The sequence below is a fragment of the Microcebus murinus genome, chromosome 7 (genome assembly GCF_040939455.1).
Source record: "Microcebus murinus isolate Inina chromosome 7, M.murinus_Inina_mat1.0, whole genome shotgun sequence".
NCBI classification, from domain to species: Eukaryota; Metazoa; Chordata; class Mammalia; order Primates; family Cheirogaleidae; genus Microcebus; species Microcebus murinus.
Genome location: NC_134110.1, coordinates 27,889,935 through 27,909,434, shown reverse-complemented (window position 1 = coordinate 27,909,434; position 19,500 = coordinate 27,889,935). Strand labels below are relative to the sequence as shown.

At 60.4% G+C, this 19,500-nt stretch overlaps 1 protein-coding gene across 4 annotated transcripts in view; it reads left to right on the top strand.

Annotated features, from left to right (window-relative positions):
- Window positions 1-19,500, top strand: part of PTP4A3 (protein tyrosine phosphatase 4A3) — a 43,906-nt gene that overhangs the window by 22,591 nt on the left and 1,815 nt on the right. For 3 of the 4 annotated variants that reach the window (XM_012751759.3, XM_012751760.3, XM_076004974.1), the window contains exons 2-5: window positions 8,477-9,420; window positions 15,728-15,820; window positions 18,018-18,148; window positions 18,886-18,960. In XM_012751759.3, coding sequence (XP_012607213.1) covers window positions 9,316-9,420; window positions 15,728-15,820; window positions 18,018-18,148; window positions 18,886-18,960 — 404 coding nt within the window. In that variant the 5' untranslated portion in view covers window positions 8,477-9,315. Of the gene's footprint in view, window positions 1-5,473; window positions 5,508-8,476; window positions 9,421-15,727; window positions 15,821-18,017; window positions 18,149-18,885; window positions 18,961-19,500 lie in introns of those variants that run through there. The other variant, XM_012751758.3, reaches the window with a different exon arrangement.

The following is a 19,500-nucleotide window of genomic DNA, read 5'->3' as shown; positions in this document are numbered from 1 at the left end:
GGCATGGTTTATCACCTGCCATTACTCTTTTCACCGAGGGGGGCTGTGAACCGCCACTCTAGGAACGCAGGTGTGATCCAGGGCTGGCCCGGCGACCCAATCATGCGAGTGCCCTTGGAGGTGCTGTGGGACCAGAACCTGCCAGGCCACGTGGATCTGTGGTTGGCACAGCCGTGGCAAGAGGTGCCGATTTTGACCATGATCTCTCTAGCTGGGGTGTAGACCCTGCACAGCCTTTGATCCTTGCAGCACCGGGTTAGGCTGCTAAACCCCGCTGTGCAAAATGAGTCAGTGGAGGGTGAGAGCTGCAGAAAGTGCCCCCCGTGAGTGGAGGAGCCTTGTGATCGTTTGATCCTAACAGTCTTCAGGCTCTGTCCCAAACTGGGTTCTCAATATGTGGTAACTGCCATTTATTACTATTAGGTGTTGGTAAATGGCAGCTTCGATGGTCCTCTGTTATCTTGGGTTTTAAGAACTCCCTGCAAGGATTTGAAGTATCAGTGGCTTTCCAGGTGGGTCACACTTATGTGCAAAGCCCCTCACGATTTCCTTCTCTAGATGGCAGGGCCAAATCTGTGCTATTTGGTTCTAGGCTGGGGTCCCGAGCTGCCTGGGGGTGTCAGGGACGTTGGGAAGGAGGGGGCATAACAGCATGGGTGTGAGGCCCTGAAACCCAGGCCCACAGGAGGTGGTCGCCAGGGGCACTGTGGCCTTGGAGGACCCCAGGCCTGAGCGTCCCATTCCTCACTGGAGTCAGGTTGAGACCAGGAGAGGAGGCAGCGTGTTTCTCCCTGGGGTATGAGGATCACACTGGTGACACTAACAGACACTCTGGTTGAGCACCTGTCCCAGGCACTGTTCTGAGCACTTCTCATGACTTAATTCTTTTATTTCTGGTAACTGTGTAAGGAAGTTTACTGTTGTTATCCTTTTGTTACAGATGAGGAAACTGAGGCATAGAGAGTAACTGTCCGAGGTTACCCCATTAGTAATTCCCTGAGATGGTGCTTGAGCCAGAGCGTGAGGAAATGGGCCACAGTGGGACCAGAGGGCTCTTGGCTGCAGGAAACTGCATAGCTCAAGGCTGGGCCACAGGAGGATGTCGCTTGGCGGCTAGCTGTGTGGAGGCAGCTGGTGGGAGCCTTGGCTGGGCCCATGGCAGGGTGACAGCAGGGGGAGTGGAGGCCTGCATGCCTGGAACCTGGTCTGCTGGCCTTGGGGTTATCCCAGCTGTGAGCCAGGCAGCCCACATTCTAACCCTGCACATGAGAGCCTGGAAACTGAGGCACAGGTTGAAGCGAGGTCACTTCAAGGAGCCCAGGTAGCTCAGCTCCAGGGATGAAGTGACCCCTGACTCAGTAGTGATGCCTGCACATGGGGACACAATATTGTAGTTGTCTGGCCCACACACGGTGGACATCTGGGAGGCAACTTCCCAGGATGGGGGTGGGGCTGCTGGACAGCTGATCTGGAAGGGGGGGACGGGACAGGGTAGGCAGGCTTTTGCTTGTTCTGTGCATTTCTTTCCCTGTACCCCCTAGCTTAGCCCACTACCTGGGACTGGCAAGTACTTAATACATATTTGTCAAATTTGACAAATGAATGAATGAACAAATGAATACCCAGTTCCCCTTGCCTCCTTGGTGGGAGTCCTGAGGTCTGGGCTGGGAGTAGCAGAGTATGCAGGTGGCACACCCAGTGCTGAGCCTCAGGGAGGGTGAGGGCAGCGTGGAGGGCGGGCATGCTGGTCGGGAGTGGTGGGGTGAATGGTGGGGCTTTGGGTAGGGGAAGGCAGCCCCAGGGTGCAGTCCCCAGAGCCAGAATGCTTAGAGGAGCCATGGCCAGTGTGGCATGGTGTGGTATCACAGGCAGCCTGGCCAGCAGTGGCTCCTGGGATGCCTTCCCAGACACTGATAGCCCCCATCCCTGTCCCTCATCCCAGGTCCCCAGGCAGGGGAGGTGGCCTGCCTGCCCTGCTGCCAAGTGGGTTTGTGGGGTGGCAGAAGGGGTACCTGGAGGGTTCAGGTGCTCACACTTGGGGGTCCCAGTTCCTTGGCTGTCCCTCAGTTTCCTCATCTGATCTGCTGCCTGGTGGCCAGAGGCCCTATCTTCCAGCTCTCAGTACCTGCTGCCTCCTTTGTGCCCTGGAGACCCCAGAAAGGCAGGACTTGTACCTTTCACAGGGGAGAAACCAAGGCGCAGAGGGCAGAAGCGGTCATAGGCAGCACTGGGTCTGACCCTGGGTCTATGTGAGCCCAAAGACTGGTCCCAAGTGTCATGGTTTGCAGCTTCCCTGTGAGTAGGATTGGCACTCCTCCCTGTTGTCCTCGCCCTCCTCCTCCCCAGCACCTCTGCTCCCTTTATAGGAGGTTCGGTATTGAGCACCTCCTGGAGGTCAGGTTTCTACCCATCACTGGGTTGGTTCTCCTGGTGCTTTTGGAGGCTGGGAGGCTCAGGGTGGGCCCGGCAGGGTCTGAGTGGCACGAGGTCCTGGAGTGCAGTACCTGGCCGGCCTAATGACAGCCTGGCCTGGCCCATACGCAGGCAGTTATAGCCCCTGGTTCTGTGGCGGGGCTGCAGCCTGAGCAGTGCTGGTGGCTGGTAGCATGCGAGGGTGGCCTTGGGCAGTGGGCCACCTGGGTTGGAAAGTCAGCGCGTTAAAGCTGTGTGTAGAGGTGGCCTGTGTGGCCCTGGAGGGGCAGTGGCTACATGCAGGGGAGTGTCCTTGCAGCCTGCTTGTCTCGAGATCCCCAGCGGGTAGAAAAGGTGCCTGCCCAGTGGGAGCCCACGCCTGTTCCCAACAGCTGCGCTTCCAGGTCATCATCCAGGCGCCCTGTGCCTGGCTTGGAGCTGGCACCACCTCAGAAGTCGGCTTCCCTCTCTGAGAGAGTCAGGGGCAGTGGGTCAAGCCCTGACATGAGCCTCCAGACAGAAGAATGCCTGCCTCCCCTCTGACCAGCTCCTCCAGGAAGCCTTCCCTGACCACCCTGCCCTCTGAATCAGCTGCCACCTGGGGCTTCTTTTACCTGGAGGTTTTCCCTGTCCCAGCGATAGGTGCTCAGGAAGCACAGAGAGGGACAGATAATTCAGGCAGCTGCCCGAAGGCAGAAGACACAAGGGCTGCCAATGAGTAGTGAGCTCCCCATCACCAGAGGTATGCAAACTGGGGGATTAGGTGGCGTGGGTGACCTTTGAGTTTCCTCCAGATCTCAGGCTGAGATTCTGTGATGGGTTCTGGATGTTTCCCAGATCTGGACCTCTGCCCAGAACGTTGGGTCATTTGTTCCTTCCACAAACAAGTGGGAGCCCGCTTGGTGCCAGGGCTTGGGAGGTGGGGAGGAACTGAGGCCCTCTCAGTCCCTCCTCCAGTCAGGGACGTCTTCCCTGGGGCTGTGCTCTAAAGGGCATGTGGCCCAGGGGACAGGGATAGGACAGGGCCTGGGAGAAGAGGTCAGTGGTGGGGGGCACCCTTGGGGCTGCTGGGTGCAGGGGCATGTGGGCTCGGGGAAGTTTTCCTAGGGGATCTGGTGTGGACTTGGCCTGCTTGGGTCTCCCCTCCTGGCCCCCCTGGCAATGGGCGGGCTTGGGCTTGCTCTGGGAGGATTCCAGGAACGGCTCCTGCCCTGGTATAAATAGACTTCTCCGAAAGGCTTGGGGCTGTGCCAGCTGAAGCAGGTGCCCCCCAGGCCTGGCCAGAGGGCCCCAGGCAAGGGAGTGGGGCCTCGTGGGGGGAGCAGGATGCTGGGGGCCCACATTTGCAGCAATAGCAACATGACGGGTTTTCTGTCTTGGTTGTGGCATCACAGAGCTTGATGGGACCTTTCACTAAGAGACCCATTTTACCGATGAGGAAACTGAGGCTGGGGTGGCTGGAGCAGCTTGCCCTATATGTTCCCTATCCCAGAGGGCTGGGGTTGGGACAAGCAGGTCTTTGGGGTCATAAAACAGCTCCATCTGTGGTTCTTCTGTTTCCTGGCTGTGTGACTTGGGCAAGTTGCTCAACTTCTCTGAGCTGTGGTGTTTTATCAGTACACTGTAGCTGGTGTTAGTGCCTTGCTCCTGGGATGCAGTGTCTGGCATTCCTTAGAAAGCAGTTGAGGTGGGAGATTGGTAGAGCAGTAAATACCCATTCCCGACTTGGTCCTTCAAGGAGAAGCTGCTGGAAGCGGTAGGCTGAGAGCACTGGAGTGGGAGTCAGAAGCTGAGGTCTACCCCGGTGCTGAGTGAACCCACAGGGCAGGAGTACCTGCCAGGGAGCTTACACCAGGGGGGCTCCCTGAGCTGGTGGGCAGGGCTTCCTGGCTCGGAGTGCCCTGGGCAGGGGCTCCTGCGGGGCCCTCCAGCTTAGATGTGGCCACCGTATCCTTCCCTCCCTGGCCAGCTTGCCCACTGCGGGGCGAGAGGAGGTGGAGTTTTGCAGGCGTGGCTGTGCCAGGCTGGGCTGATGGTGATGCTCTCTGGATGTGTATGTGGGGGGAGCCTGGGAGGGGCCATGTTCTCAGCAGGGACGCTGGCCAGCCTGCTTCTACCTGCCCCCACCCCAGGCACTAACCGCTGGACCAGGCTGCCTGTGAGCTGGGTTCCCAGGGAGACAAAGCTCCAGGACCCTGTGTGTTGCGGGCTCTATCCTCCCTGCTCCACCCTGCCCCCAGGGCCTCTGAGTGCAGGGCAGGCATCAGTTGATCGTGCCTCCGGGCTCCGCTCCTGGGCTCACAGTCTGGGGAGCACGGTGTTCCCAGACACTGTGAGCCAGGGCCCTTCTGCTGTGGGCAGGCCAGGAACCTCAAGGGGTGCACGGAGGGCTTCATGGGAGAGGGGGCATCTGTACTGAGGCTTGGCGGTTGAGTGGGATGTGGAGACAGCTCCCTAGCTGACTCCTGCCCGCTGGCGTGACCCTGAGGGTGCTGCTATTCTCAGTGCCTCAGTTTCCTCACCTGTACGGAGCCAGGGGTGGGGGCGTGGATGGGAGTAGCCTCTCTGCAGGATGCTCCATAAAGAGAGGGTCCTCCACCATGAGGCTGGTGAGCTGGGCAGGGGTCTGAACAGGGTCACTCAGCGCCACCCTTATCCTGTTGGTGCCAGCACCTTCACCGCCTCCACAGGGGTGGCTGCATTTCTAGCTCCAGAGCTGGGCGTGCTCCCTCCAGCCTTTGCCTGTGCTGTGCTCCCGCTCTGTGGGCCCGGGAACCCTGTGCAGCCCCTCCTCTCTGCTGCCAGGGCAGCTGTGGGAGCCTAGGAGGTTCTAGGGAGGGAGGGAGGGCAGCGTCCTGGGGCAGCAGTGGGTCGGCCTTTCTCCTCGAAGGGTGCCACTGCTCCTTCAGGGTCCCTCTGTCTGCCTCGGGCTATATTTAGGCGCCAGGTGTGAGAGCCACCCCCCCGTGACACTCGGGCACTATAAATAGCCCCAGGCTGAGGCTGAGGCTGCGGCAATCCGGGAGCCCTTGCCGCTGTGGGAGGGGCACCTGCCAGACCCTGGCCCAGGCGGCCAGCTCCGCTTGGAGGCGCGGGTGAGCCTGGGCGGGTGCGACGGGCTGGGTGGGGAGCCCCCTGTTCCCCCCGTGACTGGCCCAGGGCCCCCAGCCTGTCTGACCCCAGCCCTTCCCACAGAGCTGCCTGGCCTCTCCTGGGACCCCACTGAGTCCTAGGCCTCTAGCCCTGTCGGTAGTGTGAGCGGGGGCCCCTCTCTGAAGCCTGCGGATTCAAACTTTTTAACCTACAGTGCCACTGGGAATGAGGGCGGTAGCCTCCCTGAACCTCGGGTTCCTCTTCTGTACACTGGGGTTCAGTGTTTTCCTGCCTCCTACACCTGAGGCTGAAGAACCCACTTAATTAGGCGCCTGGTCTGGCCAGGGCCTGGAGAACGTTCTCCCCTCTCCCGGCCTGCCTCGGCATCTGGGAGACGGACAGAGATGGGCCCTCCCTCAAGGGTTGTGAGAGGGTCTGTTATGGCACTAGCCGAGGATTCTGTGCCCGCTGGCGAGAGTCCAGGCCAGGATCCCAGGAGGTGGCTACAGGGGTGGCAGCCAGAGGGGAAGGGAGGGGCTGCGGCTCCCAAGCAGGGCTTCTGTGGCAGGGGTGGGGTGGTCTGGGGTGGGGTGGGGGCTGGCAGCAGCAGAGAAGCTGAAATAAGGCTGGTCTCATTGCTGATTGGGGTTGGACGGCCTGTGCCCATTTCACAGATGGGAGCCTGAGGCCTCGTCTGCAAGGAGCTCTCATTCCCTACCTTGGGGATCCTGCCTCTGCCCAGACCTGGAGCTGATGGGGATTGGGAGGTGGCCAGACAGGCCTTGGCTGCCCACGGTAACCATTGGCTCTGAGAGCCAGCTGCCTGCCCCCACGGGGCTTCCCCCTTAACCTTGCTCTCTGGGCTCTGCTCAGTGACCTCACGGAGGGCAGCGTGGGTATGCAGTGGGCTCCTCCCTGGGGAGTGGCCACCAGGTGCGTTTGGCCATGTGGGGCAGGAGGGTATGACATCACTGCTTTGCTCTTACCTGGGGCTGGAGATCCCAGACTGCAGAGACAAGTGGGGTGTGTGGCAAGACCCCAGCCCAACCTGGTCCAACCTCTGACCCCACTCTAGCCTGAGCCCTGACCCCTGACTGCAGCCCAGTCTGAGCCCTGATCCCTGCAGACATGTGACATCCTCAGGCCCTGGGTGGGCAGTAGTGTGGGGTGGTCCAGAGCCCACTCCCTGCCCAGCGACCCCCAGCCCTGAGGACCTGTCCCGGCATGCCGGGCAGCAGAGCCAGGCATGTGCTGTTGACTGTGGGGTCTCCCCAGGTCCCCAGCAGCTGTGGGTGGTGACAGTGGGTGAGCCCCCTCATGCTGTGGCTTCTGGGACTCTTTTCCTTCTTTATTTCTGTAAACATGAACTCGGCTCAGGCACGCGGGCACGCACACACACACACATGCACTCAGGGACATTCTGCTGTCCCAGGAGGGACCCAGCTGTTTGTGTGCTGTTGGGACCTGGTGGCTTTCCTCACCTGCACCCAGAGCCTGTGCTTGCTCCAGGCAGGGCAGAGTGGAGGCTGGCTGCGCCAGGGACAGGAATCCTTCCTTCTGCCTTTTGCCTCCTGGGGTCCCTCCATTGTAACCCTCCCAGGACCATGCGAGGGACAGAGTGTGAGGTGGCTCCTGCCCTGAGCCTGTGAGTGCTGGCCGCTGCCCAGGGTGTGGCGGGCAGGCAGTGAGGAGCCCCCACCGTCCTGCGTGGCCGCAGCCCTGGGCAGTGGGGCCTGTGCCTAGGCTGCTGGCCAGCAGCGGTGGAGCCGCTGTTCTGAGCGTGGGGCCCAGCCTCGTGCCCTGCCTGCGCCCAGGCTGAGGCTCTGGGGGCCCAGCCTCCCTGGTGGGCAGCTGGAGCCAGGGCGCTGGGGCAGGGCAAGGTAAGAGGAGGCGGGGGATGGAGCACTGTGCCGGGGGTGCCCATGAAGTGCCCCTTCCTCAGGCAGAGAGAGGGAGGCAGGGGCAATGAGCGGATTGGAGTGGTGGGGTGGGGCTTGGGTTATGTCCGGTGGCTGGAGGGTCTGCTAACCACTGGGTCACAGCTGGGGTTGGGGGGCCTTGAGGTTATCTTTTTGTTCCCTCATCATGCAGATGGGTAACTGTGGCCCAGAGAGGCCAGTGACATGCCCAAGGTTTCCCAGCACTACTGTGGGGTGGGAGGGGGGCTGGGTGTTCCTGAGACCCCCTTGTCTGAAACCTTTGGGGTCATGAGACCCATGACCCTGTCACAGTGTGACTCCACTTCTGGCCACCTAATAGCTGGCCCTTTGGCTGTTACAGTCTGTCCCTACCTCTCCGAGCTCTGGGAGGGCAGAGCCCAGCCTGTGTCCGTGTCCTTGGCCGGCCCCAGGCGTGCTGTGGGGTCACCGTGGCTGGGTGGACAGGGATGGGCAGGGCATGTTCTGTGGGAAGAGGTGACTAGGGTGGCTCACGGCTGTGTGTGGGGCCTGCCCTGACTCCAGTGTACCCCGGCAGCACCAGCCAGGCCTGAGCCCCTTTCCCTGAGTACAGGCACCCCAAATGATTGGGCTCAGACATTCCACAGGGGCCAAGGATCTGAAGAGGAGAAGGTCGCTGACTTGGGGTGGGGTGGGGTATCTGCTGACCACAGGCTGCTGGGCAGGGGCCAGGCTCAGCCCTTCATGGGGGCTTGGCCTCTGTCACCACGGTTGGACCCGTGATCCATGCGCTGGGATTCAGCGTGCTCCTGGTGGGGCGTGTCCCTGGAATCCCCCTCTTCCTCCGTCACCTCCATCACGTCCCGGTGGCTGTCCCCTCACCTCAGGCCCCTGGGCCAACCCTGGTAGGAGCTGTCCTTCCTTGTGCTCTCACGTGGGGAAGTTGAGGCCCATGGAAGGTCACTCATTCATGTGGCCACGGGCAGGGCCCCGGGAGAAGCCCCTGACTGTGGGCTCAGGGCAGGAGGCAGGGCTCCTGGTGACCCCTTCCTGACCGTTTCTGTCCTCCCTAGACGTTGTTGCCTGCCGCCAACCAGCGGGGATGTGTGGAGAGGGCCTGGGGGCCGCCCTGAGTCCTGCTGCGCCCTGCACCGCCGCCGCGCCTGCTGCTGAGGGGGCCTCCGCCTCCGGCTCCCACCATCGCCCTCGCCCGCCGATGGCCCCCGCTGCCCGGCCCAGGGCCGGCTCTGCAGCCTGAGACCCCTGGCCCCGCCAGGACTCCTGGGCCTTGCCGTGCCCCGATGGGGTAGCGTGACAGAGGCCCTGAGCATCTGAGGCCTCAGCGGCCACGGCCACCACCTGCGACCCCCCCAAGGCTGTGGAGTTGGATCCGTTCATTTGTCCTTGTCCTTGGGATTTGGGGCCTGCCCTTGAGCTCGGGGCTGTCTGCCCGCCGCTGATGCGGAGAGGGTGTCCCCAGTGGTGGGCCCAGCGCTGGACACTGCCCCGCCGGCCAGATTCACTTTGGGTTTTTTAAGTTTTCTTTGCTGAATTTTTTTGGTGGTTGTTATTTTTGTTTTGGCCCCTTTATAATTATCCAGCTCTGAGAGACAGGAGTTTGGAGCTGCCTGTTTCACTCTGGGGGCCTTTTTTGTTCCTTTTCTTTTTTAAAGAGTTGGGTTTTCTTTTTTAATTATCCGAACACCGGGCAGCTTCCTTCCCCTCTCCCAAGTATTTGCACAATATTTGTGCGGGCTGTGGGGGCAAGTTTTTAAAAGTCTTTTCTCTGTCTTGGACAAGCATAGGGATCTCATTCTGCTTGGTTTTGGGGCCTGGTGGGGCTTCTCTGGCCTGGCCCCGGCCTGGCCAGCCCCCGCTGGCCCCGCTCTGCCCATCCCGGGTCGGGGGGAGCATGGCGCGGATGAACCGGCCCGCCCCGGTGGAGGTGAGCTACAAGAACATGCGCTTTCTCATCACGCACAACCCCACCAACGCCACCCTCAGCACCTTCATTGAGGTGAGTGGGGGCCGGGTGGGGTCTCTAGGCCAGAGCTGGCAGGACGGGTGTAGAGCGGAGGGACTCCATGCTGCCGTGGCTAGAGGCAGGTTGCGAAGTGAGGGTGTCACAGGCTGGGCTCTGAGTGGTGGGACGTCGCCTGGGCTGGGGCCGTCCGAGCCCTTTGGCCACCCTTTGGCCTCCGTGCAGAGGCTGAGCAAGAGGGAAGGGGGGCCCTGATGTGAGAAGTTGCTGCTTAATATGGGACAGGCAGATGGGGACAGGTGTGTAGGTTGGCTCCATGGCCAGCCCAGGCCACAGGAAGCCTTGGGGCTTTGGTGAGGCCTCGGGTTAGAACAGGCCGGGCTGGGGGCTGCAGGGCTCAGATCTCTTGTGTGAGGAGGGAGTGGCCATGGAGGGAGTGGCCACTGCATCCTGGAGAGCCAGGAGCACAGAGACCATCTCTCAACTCCAGCAGATGTGACCAGAAGTGTTGGCGGAACCTGTGCTGGGAACTGAATCTGGAGCTGTCCACGTGGCCTCCTGTGGGAGCCGGGCCCTCAGCACAGCCCGCACCACGCACGGCTGTTGCAGAGCTTGCAGTCGTGTGCAGGGTCATTTGTGGCCTCAGACTCTGTTTTTCTCTCTGCAACATAAGTCACCATGGACTTGTCATAATGAAACAGGGTCATGGGCATGAGAGGGCTTTGAAAACTAGAGAGAGAGTGGCAGTGGGCACCTGGTCACTAAGCCAGATGCCCAGTGGTGGATGGCCACCTCCCTCATACCTGAGACCCTTGAGATGACAGCAAGACTAGTAAGCTCAGCACTGTGAGTGACCAGGGTCAGGGCTCAGAATGTGACCAGGGTTGGGGTTCAGGGTGTCACCAAGGGATAGGGCTCTGTGTGACCAGGATCAGGGCTTTATGTATGACTAAGGTTGCAGGCTCGGTGTGTGAACAGGATCAGGGCTCAGTGTGTGACCAGAGTCAAGGCTGTGTGCGAACAGGATCAGGGCTCTGTGTGTGACCAGAGTCAAGGCTGTGTGTGAACAGGATCAGGGCACAGTGTGTGACCAGAGTCAAGGCTGTGTGTGACCAGGATCAGGGCTCAGTGTGTGACCAGAGTCAAGACTAGGTGTGTGAACAGGATCAGGGCTCAGTGTGTGACCAGAGTCAAGACTAGGTGTGTGAACAGGATCAGGGCTCAGTGTGTGACCAGAGTCAAGGCTGTGTGCGAGCAGGATCAGGGCTCTGTGTGTGACCAGAGTCAAGGCTGTGTGTGAACAGGATCAGGGCTCAGTGTGTGACCAGAGTCAAGGCTGTGTGTGAACAGGATCAGGGCTCAGTGTGTGACCAGAGTCAAGGCTGTGTGTGAACAGGATCAGGGCACAGTATGTGACCAGAGTCAAGACTAGGTGTGTGAACAGGATCAGGGCTCAGTGTGTGACCAGAGTCAAGGCTGTGTGTGAACAGGATCAGGGCACAGTGTGTGACCAGAGTTAAGACTAGGTGTGTGAACAGGATCAGGGCACAGTGTGTGACCAGAGTTAAGACTAGGTGTGTGAACAGGATCAGGGCACAGTGTGTGACCAGAGTCAAGGCTGTGTGTGACCAGGATCAGGGCTCAGTGTGTGACCAGAGTCAAGACTAGGTGTGTGAACAGGATCAGGGCTCAGTGTGTGACCAGAGTCAAGGCTGTGTGTGACCAGGATCAGGGCTCAGTGTGTGACCAGAGTCAAGACTCGGTGTGTGAACAGGATCAGGGCTCAGTGTGTGACCAGAGTTAAGGCTGTGTGTGAACAGGATCAGGGCACAGTGTGTGACCAGAGTCAAGGCTGTGTGTGAACAGGATCAGGGCTCAGTGTGTGACCAGAGTCAAGGCTGTGTGTGAACAGGATCAGGGCTCAGTGCGTGACCAGAGTCAAGGCTGTGTGTGAACAGGATCAGGGCTCAGTGTGTGACCAGAGTCAAGGCTATGTGTGAACAGGATCAGGGTCAGTGCGTGACCAGAGTCAAGGCTGTGTGTGAACAGGATCAGGGCTCAGTGCGTGACCAGAGTCAAGGCTATGTGTGAACAGGATCAGGGTTCAGTGTGTGACCAGAGTCAAGGCTGTGTGTGAACAGGATCAGGGCACAGTGTGTGACCAGCGTCAAGGCTGTGTGTGAACAGGATCAGGGCTCAGTGTGTGACCAGAGTCAAGGCTGTGTGTGAACAGGATCAGGGCTCAGTGTGTGACCAGAGTCAAGGCTGTGTGTGAACAGGATCAGGGCTCAGTGTGTGACCAGAGTCAAGACTCGGTGTGTGAACAGGATCAGGGCTCAGTGTGTGACCAGAGTCAAGGCTGTGTGTGAACAGGATCAGGGCACAGTGTGTGACCAGAGTTAAGACTAGGTGTGTGAACAGGATCAGGGCTCAGTGTGTGACCAGAGTCAAGGCTGTGTGTGAACAGGATCAGGGCTCAGTGCGTGACCAGAGTCAAGGCTGTGTGTGAACAGGATCAGGGCACAGTGTGTGACCAGAGTCAAGGCTATGTGTGAACAGGATCAGGGCTCAGTGCGTGACCAGAGTCAAGGCTGTGTGTGAACAGGATCAGGGCTCAGTGCGTGACCAGAGTCAAGACTAGGTGTGTGAACAGGATCAGGGCTCAGTGTGTGACCAGAGTCAAGACTAGGTGTGTGAACAGGATCAGGGCTCAGTGTGTGACCAGAGTCAAGGCTGTGTGCGAGCAGGATCAGGGCTCTGTGTGTGACCAGAGTCAAGGCTGTGTGTGAACAGGATCAGGGCTCAGTGTGTGACCAGAGTCAAGGCTGTGTGTGAACAGGATCAGGGCTCAGTGTGTGACCAGAGTCAAGGCTGTGTGTGAACAGGATCAGGGCACAGTATGTGACCAGAGTCAAGACTAGGTGTGTGAACAGGATCAGGGCTCAGTGTGTGACCAGAGTCAAGGCTGTGTGTGAACAGGATCAGGGCACAGTGTGTGACCAGAGTTAAGACTAGGTGTGTGAACAGGATCAGGGCACAGTGTGTGACCAGAGTTAAGACTAGGTGTGTGAACAGGATCAGGGCACAGTGTGTGACCAGAGTCAAGGCTGTGTGTGACCAGGATCAGGGCTCAGTGTGTGACCAGAGTCAAGACTAGGTGTGTGAACAGGATCAGGGCTCAGTGTGTGACCAGAGTCAAGGCTGTGTGTGAACAGGATCAGGGCTCAGTGTGTGACCAGAGTCAAGGCTGTGTGTGAACAGGATCAGGGCTCAGTGTGTGACCAGAGTCAAGACTCGGTGTGTGAACAGGATCAGGGCTCAGTGTGTGACCAGAGTCAAGGCTGTGTGTGAACAGGATCAGGGCACAGTGTGTGACCAGAGTTAAGACTAGGTGTGTGAACAGGATCAGGGCTCAGTGTGTGACCAGAGTCAAGGCTGTGTGTGAACAGGATCAGGGCTCAGTGCGTGACCAGAGTCAAGGCTGTGTGTGAACAGGATCAGGGCACAGTGTGTGACCAGAGTCAAGGCTATGTGTGAACAGGATCAGGGCTCAGTGCGTGACCAGAGTCAAGGCTGTGTGTGAACAGGATCAGGGCTCAGTGCGTGACCAGAGTCAAGACTAGGTGTGTGAACAGGATCAGGGCTCAGTGTGTGACCAGAGTCAAGACTAGGTGTGTGAACAGGATCAGGGCTCAGTGTGTGACCAGAGTCAAGGCTGTGTGCGAGCAGGATCAGGGCTCTGTGTGTGACCAGAGTCAAGGCTGTGTGTGAACAGGATCAGGGCTCAGTGTGTGACCAGAGTCAAGGCTGTGTGTGAACAGGATCAGGGCTCAGTGTGTGACCAGAGTCAAGGCTGTGTGTGAACAGGATCAGGGCACAGTATGTGACCAGAGTCAAGACTAGGTGTGTGAACAGGATCAGGGCTCAGTGTGTGACCAGAGTCAAGGCTGTGTGTGAACAGGATCAGGGCACAGTGTGTGACCAGAGTTAAGACTAGGTGTGTGAACAGGATCAGGGCACAGTGTGTGACCAGAGTTAAGACTAGGTGTGTGAACAGGATCAGGGCACAGTGTGTGACCAGAGTCAAGGCTGTGTGTGACCAGGATCAGGGCTCAGTGTGTGACCAGAGTCAAGACTAGGTGTGTGAACAGGATCAGGGCTCAGTGTGTGACCAGAGTCAAGGCTGTGTGTGACCAGGATCAGGGCTCAGTGTGTGACCAGAGTCAAGACTCGGTGTGTGAACAGGATCAGGGCTCAGTGTGTGACCAGAGTCAAGGCTGTGTGTGAACAGGATCAGGGCACAGTGTGTGACCAGAGTTAAGACTAGGTGTGTGAACAGGATCAGGGCTCAGTGTGTGACCAGAGTCAAGGCTGTGTGTGAACAGGATCAGGGCTCAGTGTGTGACCAGAGTCAAGGCTGTGTGTGAACAGGATCAGGGCTCAGTGTGTGACCAGAGTCAAGGCTGTGTGTGAACAGGATCAGGGCTCAGTGCGTGACCAGAGTCAAGGCTGTGTGTGAACAGGATCAGGGCTCAGTGTGTGACCAGAGTCAAGGCTGTGTGTGAACAGGATCAGGGCTCAGTGTGTGACCAGAGTCAAGGCTGTGTGTGAACAGGATCAGGGCTCAGTGTGTGACCAGAGTCAAGACTCGGTGTGTGAACAGGATCAGGGCTCAGTGTGTGACCAGAGTCAAGGCTGTGTGTGAACAGGATCAGGGCACAGTGTGTGACCAGAGTTAAGACTAGGTGTGTGAACAGGATCAGGGCTCAGTGTGTGACCAGAGTCAAGGCTGTGTGTGAACAGGATCAGGGCTCAGTGCGTGACCAGAGTCAAGGCTGTGTGTGAACAGGATCAGGGCACAGTGTGTGACCAGAGTCAAGGCTATGTGTGAACAGGATCAGGGTCAGTGCGTGACCAGAGTCAAGGCTGTGTGTGAACAGGATCAGGGCTCAGTGCGTGACCAGAGTCAAGGCTATGTGTGAACAGGATCAGGGTTCAGTGTGTGACCAGAGTCAAGGCTGTGTGTGAACAGGATCAGGGCACAGTGTGTGACCAGCGTCAAGGCTGTGTGTGAACAGGATCAGGGCTCAGTGCGTGACCAGAGTCAAGGCTGTGTGTGAACAGGATCAGGGTTCAGTGTGTGACCAGAGTCAAGGCACAGTGTGTGAACAGGATCAGGGCTCAGTGTGTGACCAGAGTCAAGGCGCAGTGTGTGACCAGGATCAGGGCTCAGTGTGTGACCAGAGTCAAGGTGCAGTGTGTGACCAGGATCAGGGCTCAGTGTGTGACCAGAGTCAAGGTTCAGTGTGTGGACGGGATCAGGACTCAGTACATGACTAGGACCAGGGCTCAGCGTGTAACCAGGGTTGAGGCTCAGTGTATGACTGACTAGGATCAGGGCTCAGTATGTGACCAGGGTCAGGACTCAGTATGTGACTAGATCAGGGCTCAGTGTGTGACCAGGGTCAGGGAGGGCTCAGCTGCCCCTGCTGAGGGCACAGAGGGACTCTGGTGTACCCCATGGTCTCAGAGCCCGGCACCCCCTCCTACTCCTGTATTCTTAGAATAGTTGGCTTTGGCCTCCCTGTGTCGGTGTCCCCATCGCACGATCAACAAGACCTAGCAACTGATTCCTCACCACTCCCAAAATAGCTGCAGGGAGCAGGTGGGGGTGGGAACAGCCCCTGCACGTGGCCCGCACGGAGTGGGGTATAAATATCTGTCTGGCCGTGTGTGACCATGACCTTTTCCCTGGTAGTGTGGGCTTCCCCGCTGGTGTGCAGGGTCTGGCTCCTGCCTGTGGCTATCTGAGCGGGCACCTGCCCCCTGCTCTGAGGCCCCCTGCCAGCTGAGGCCTGCCCTGAGGAGACCCTGAAGGGCTCCGGGGCTGGGCCTGCTGGTGGGGGGGCTGCCCAGATGCAGGACCCGTGTGTGGGCTGGGGGAGCCTGCCCCTCTGGGGGGCTCAGTAGCTTTGCCTGGAAAATGGGGCCTTTCTGGTAAGACTGGGTGTCCTGAGCACCACAGAGGAGGGAAGGTAGTATGCTGGGAGCTGCGGTCACTGCCGTCCGGCTGTGAATTACAGTGGCTGTCGGTGGGCACACCTTCCTCCCTGCTGCTGGGCCAAGGGTCAGGTGCTAGCAGCATCAGGAAAGGCTCTTCCACCCCGGACGCCACCCTGGCCTGTCACCGAGCCTGGGGGTCCACCACAGGTGGTGCACCCTGCATCTGAGCCTTCCTGTCTGGTCCAGGGACACGGCCCTGCCCTGGAGGCTCCAGTCAGTGGGTCCTGAGCCCTGAGCCCTGCCCCCATGCCAGCCTGCCTCCTCCCTCCTCCCCTACCAGGACCTGAAGAAATACGGGGCCACCACCGTGGTGCGCGTGTGCGAAGTGACCTACGACAAAGCCCCGCTGGAGAAGGACGGCATCACTGTGGTGGTGAGGGCCGCGTGGCGCTGGGACACCGCTGCTCCATGGGGGGGGGGGGCTCTTGGCCCAGGTGGCCCTGCTCAGCCTGGGTGCGCCTCTCCGCCTGGGCGGTGGGTTTGTGCTCCTTGCTGTGGGACAGGCACATGTGGCCTCTCTAGTGCCACCAGCCATTCCGCAGCCTGTTTGTGCCTGGACCATGTGTCTGGGCACATTGGGAACAGGCTGAGTGTCAGGACATGTGACCTGGAGAAAGTCACCCCCTCTGCACCCCATTTTTCCACCTCTAGAGTGGGCAGGGGGTTGCACACACTTGGTGCATTGGCCCGGCTGCAGCTCCTGAGAGCCAGGCCCTCCTGCGTGCTGGGGTCTTAGCCCCACAGCAGTCCCTTGTGTGGTTCCATCTTGGGGAAACTGAGACTTGGGTCAGGCCACATAGTGGGAAGGCATGAGCCTCTGCCTAGGGTGACACACAGCTATGCCTCTAACTGCTGGGTGCACTCCCCATTGGGGTCTAGGGCGATGACCCCCAACAGCCCTGCCTGGCAGAGCAGGGCCCCCCTGTGTGGACGGGGCTGCTGGGGCTCAGTGGGTGTGCACTTGGTCCCCTGAGAGAACCCTGGCAGAGCCAGGCCCCCGTGGGGCTGTGTGCAGGCTGCCTGGCTCCTCCACGCCTGGGCCATCTCAGGCTCCCCTCCCTCTCCTGCCTGGTGTCTGGGGCCCTATTGCCAGGCAGCAGGTCCCTGGGAAGGTTCTCTGCAGAGGCCGTGGGGATGGACCCTCAGGGCCGTTTCCCTGGCTCCTCCAGCCCTGGGGACCCAGGTCTAGGTGGAGGGTAGGGCAGTTCTGCTGCCATGTCCCTGTGGAACAGGCCACAGCAGCCAGAGCCCTGGAGCCAGCTCTGTGCGGTCCACCCCTGCCTGGCGGCCGGCACCTCCCCTGGCGCAGGCTTCCCCGCTGGGGCTGGGGCAGGGAGTGAGGCCAGCCTGGTGTGCAGGAGGCCCTGCCTCGCTGTGTTTGGGTCTCTGTCTCTTTGCCAGAGTGCGGGGATCCTTCCTCACTGCCTTTCATCCAAGGGCTCCATTTTGACAGGTACTGCTGTGTTGAGTGGCCACTGCTGGGCAGTTGGGAGTGGGGGGAAGAGCTGGTGCTCTGGGGCCAGACAGGCCTGAGTGGATCCTGCCTCTGCCCCTTCCCAGCCCTGTGGCCCCACAGAACACTCTGAGCTACAGGCTCCTCTTCTTAAGGTGTGGGTGCTTGGAAGGCAGGGAGGCGATGGTGTGTAAGCACCTTTTGGCACAGGGCACGCCAGTGACCCTCCCTCCCCACACTGCAGCAGGAGGACTTGGGTTAGACTTTGGGCAGCCGTGCAGACAGGCTGCCCCCAGGAGGTGCCCTGCCTGGAGGCCAGAGAGGGGATGAGGTGACCCCGAGGGCTGCCTTTCAGCCTCAGTGGGCCCGTGCAGGTTCACCCCCGGTAGCACACGGCACCAGCTGTGGAGCAGTCCCTGGCCCCACGTGAACTGCCTCACCGAGGCGGAGGGTCTCTGTCCCCAGTGCGCATGCCCTCGGCTGAGCCCTCCCCTCAAAGGCCCAGGCTTTCCTCCCCTACCTCTGGGGGGGGGGCGTGGGGCGTGGGAGTGCAGCTCATTTTCCAATACCAAATTAGACCCCTGCTCCCAGGACCCCTGACTGGAAGGGCGCAGGCTTACCTGACTAGTCCTGCTCCCAGAAATACGGCCTCGCCCTACTGCCCTTTCTTCATTCCTCCCGGTGCCTGAGCTGTGTGGCTGCGTTTGGAGGCTGGGGACACAGACTGGCATGTGTCAGCCATCTCGTGTGCCACCGTGGAGGACAAGACCCCTTGGGCTTGCTGACCTCAAACCTCTCAGGCTGCTACGGGCACGCAGGCAATGGGGGGCGGAGGAGGTAGCAGGGCTCATGGGCTGTGGAGGAGGCGCACTCAGTAAGGGGCCGGGTGGTTCAGGAAGGCTTCCTGGAAGAGAGGACAGCTGAAGTGAGTGGGAAGCGATGAGTCTGGGGCATTCACAGTGGGGCGCTCATGGCCAAGCCGTGCCTCCACCCTAGCGGGCTCCCGGCCTCCACTGCCTCTCTCGGGGCACCCTGTGTCACCCCATCCAGCCTGAGCCTGGGGCCGCCTCTGCCCCCACCTCCAGTCGGCATCCTCACCGGCTGCTCCCCTCTGCAGGACTGGCCTTTTGACGACGGGGCACCCCCGCCTGGCAAGGTCGTGGAGGACTGGCTGAGCCTGCTGAAGGCCAAGTTCTGCGAGGACCCTGGCAGCTGCGTGGCCGTGCACTGCGTGGCGGGCCTGGGACGGTGAGCTGTGGCGTGGGCTAGCCGCGCAGGCGCTGCTGCTGGGAGCTCAGCTTGCGCCTGGGTGTCTGGTGGTCTGACCTGCTCGCTTCTGGATGTGGGTGTGGCGCGCACATTCCCGTGACCTTCCCAGAGCCCGTGCATAGGGGCTCCCAGACAAGTCCTTTAACAGCCTCACGGGAGGAAGTCCTTCCCCAGGCCTAACCCAGCCGCTCCTGCTGTGGTTCAAACTGTCCCCTACCTCGTGCAGGAAAGGAGCTGCTGCTTCCCCTCCCCAGACACGAGGACACCCGCAGGGCCCTGGGCCCCTGAAGCCGGAGGAACGGCAGCTGGGATTTGATTGAAATGACCCAGGCAGGGGGACCCCACCCCCCCATTTGCAGAGGGAGGACCGGCCAGCGGGTTGACGGCAGTGTGTATCAAGCTCTTATCCCAGGCCAGACCCGAGCTTAGTGCTTTACCTGTGCTCCCCTGTTTACCCATCTTGCCAACAAATTTTACATGTGAGGGGCCTGAGGCACAGAGAGGTTGCCCAACCACTGAAGGTTGCACAGTAGGGACAAGAGGGATCTGGGATTTGGGCCCAGGCAGCCTGACTTGGCTCCCAACCAGTGCCCTCGTTGGGGAGCATAGGGCAGTGGGCCCCCTAGGCCCCCATGCCCTGCGTCTTCCACAGGTGGCCTGTCGGGGGGACAGGGCCTGTGGGCTCCGATGACCCCAGCCGCACCGTCTGTCCCCAGGGCTCCGGTGCTCGTGGCGCTGGCCCTCATCGAGAGCGGGATGAAGTACGAGGACGCCATCCAGTTCATCCGACAGTGAGTGCCTGCCTGGTGGGGGGGCGGGCTGTGATCCCCGCGTCCAGGGCCTCTGCTCGCTGCACGCCCTCCAGCACCCTGTGGCTTTTGCTGGGTGGTGCCCTCAGGCTGCATGGGTCAGGACGGGCTGGGCTGAGCTGCAGAAACAGGCGGCCCCAGAGCGTCTGAACAGCGGGGAGGCAGAGGACGGCAGCCGTGGTGACAGCACTACAGCGGGCGCTGCTCTGCTAACCGCCGCAGAGCTCATCCCTCCTGCCCTCACAGGCATGAGCTCCTTAGGCCACCGCCATCCAGCTGTGGGGACGGGGACTTGCTTCCCTGTTCAGGGAGGAAGGACCTGGGGAAGCCATCAGCCCAGCCCCTCGGTGTAAACCAAGACCCTGAAAACACCCACAGCACTGTGCCCACCGCAGGGCGAGGATGTGGTCTGGTGTCTCTCGGAGTGCCCGAGTCCCGCTGCTCCCACCCTGCTCCCGCCGCTGCTCCCGCCATGCCCGCTCTGCCCTCCGCGTGGCTGGGTGGCCCGCCTGGGGCAGGCTT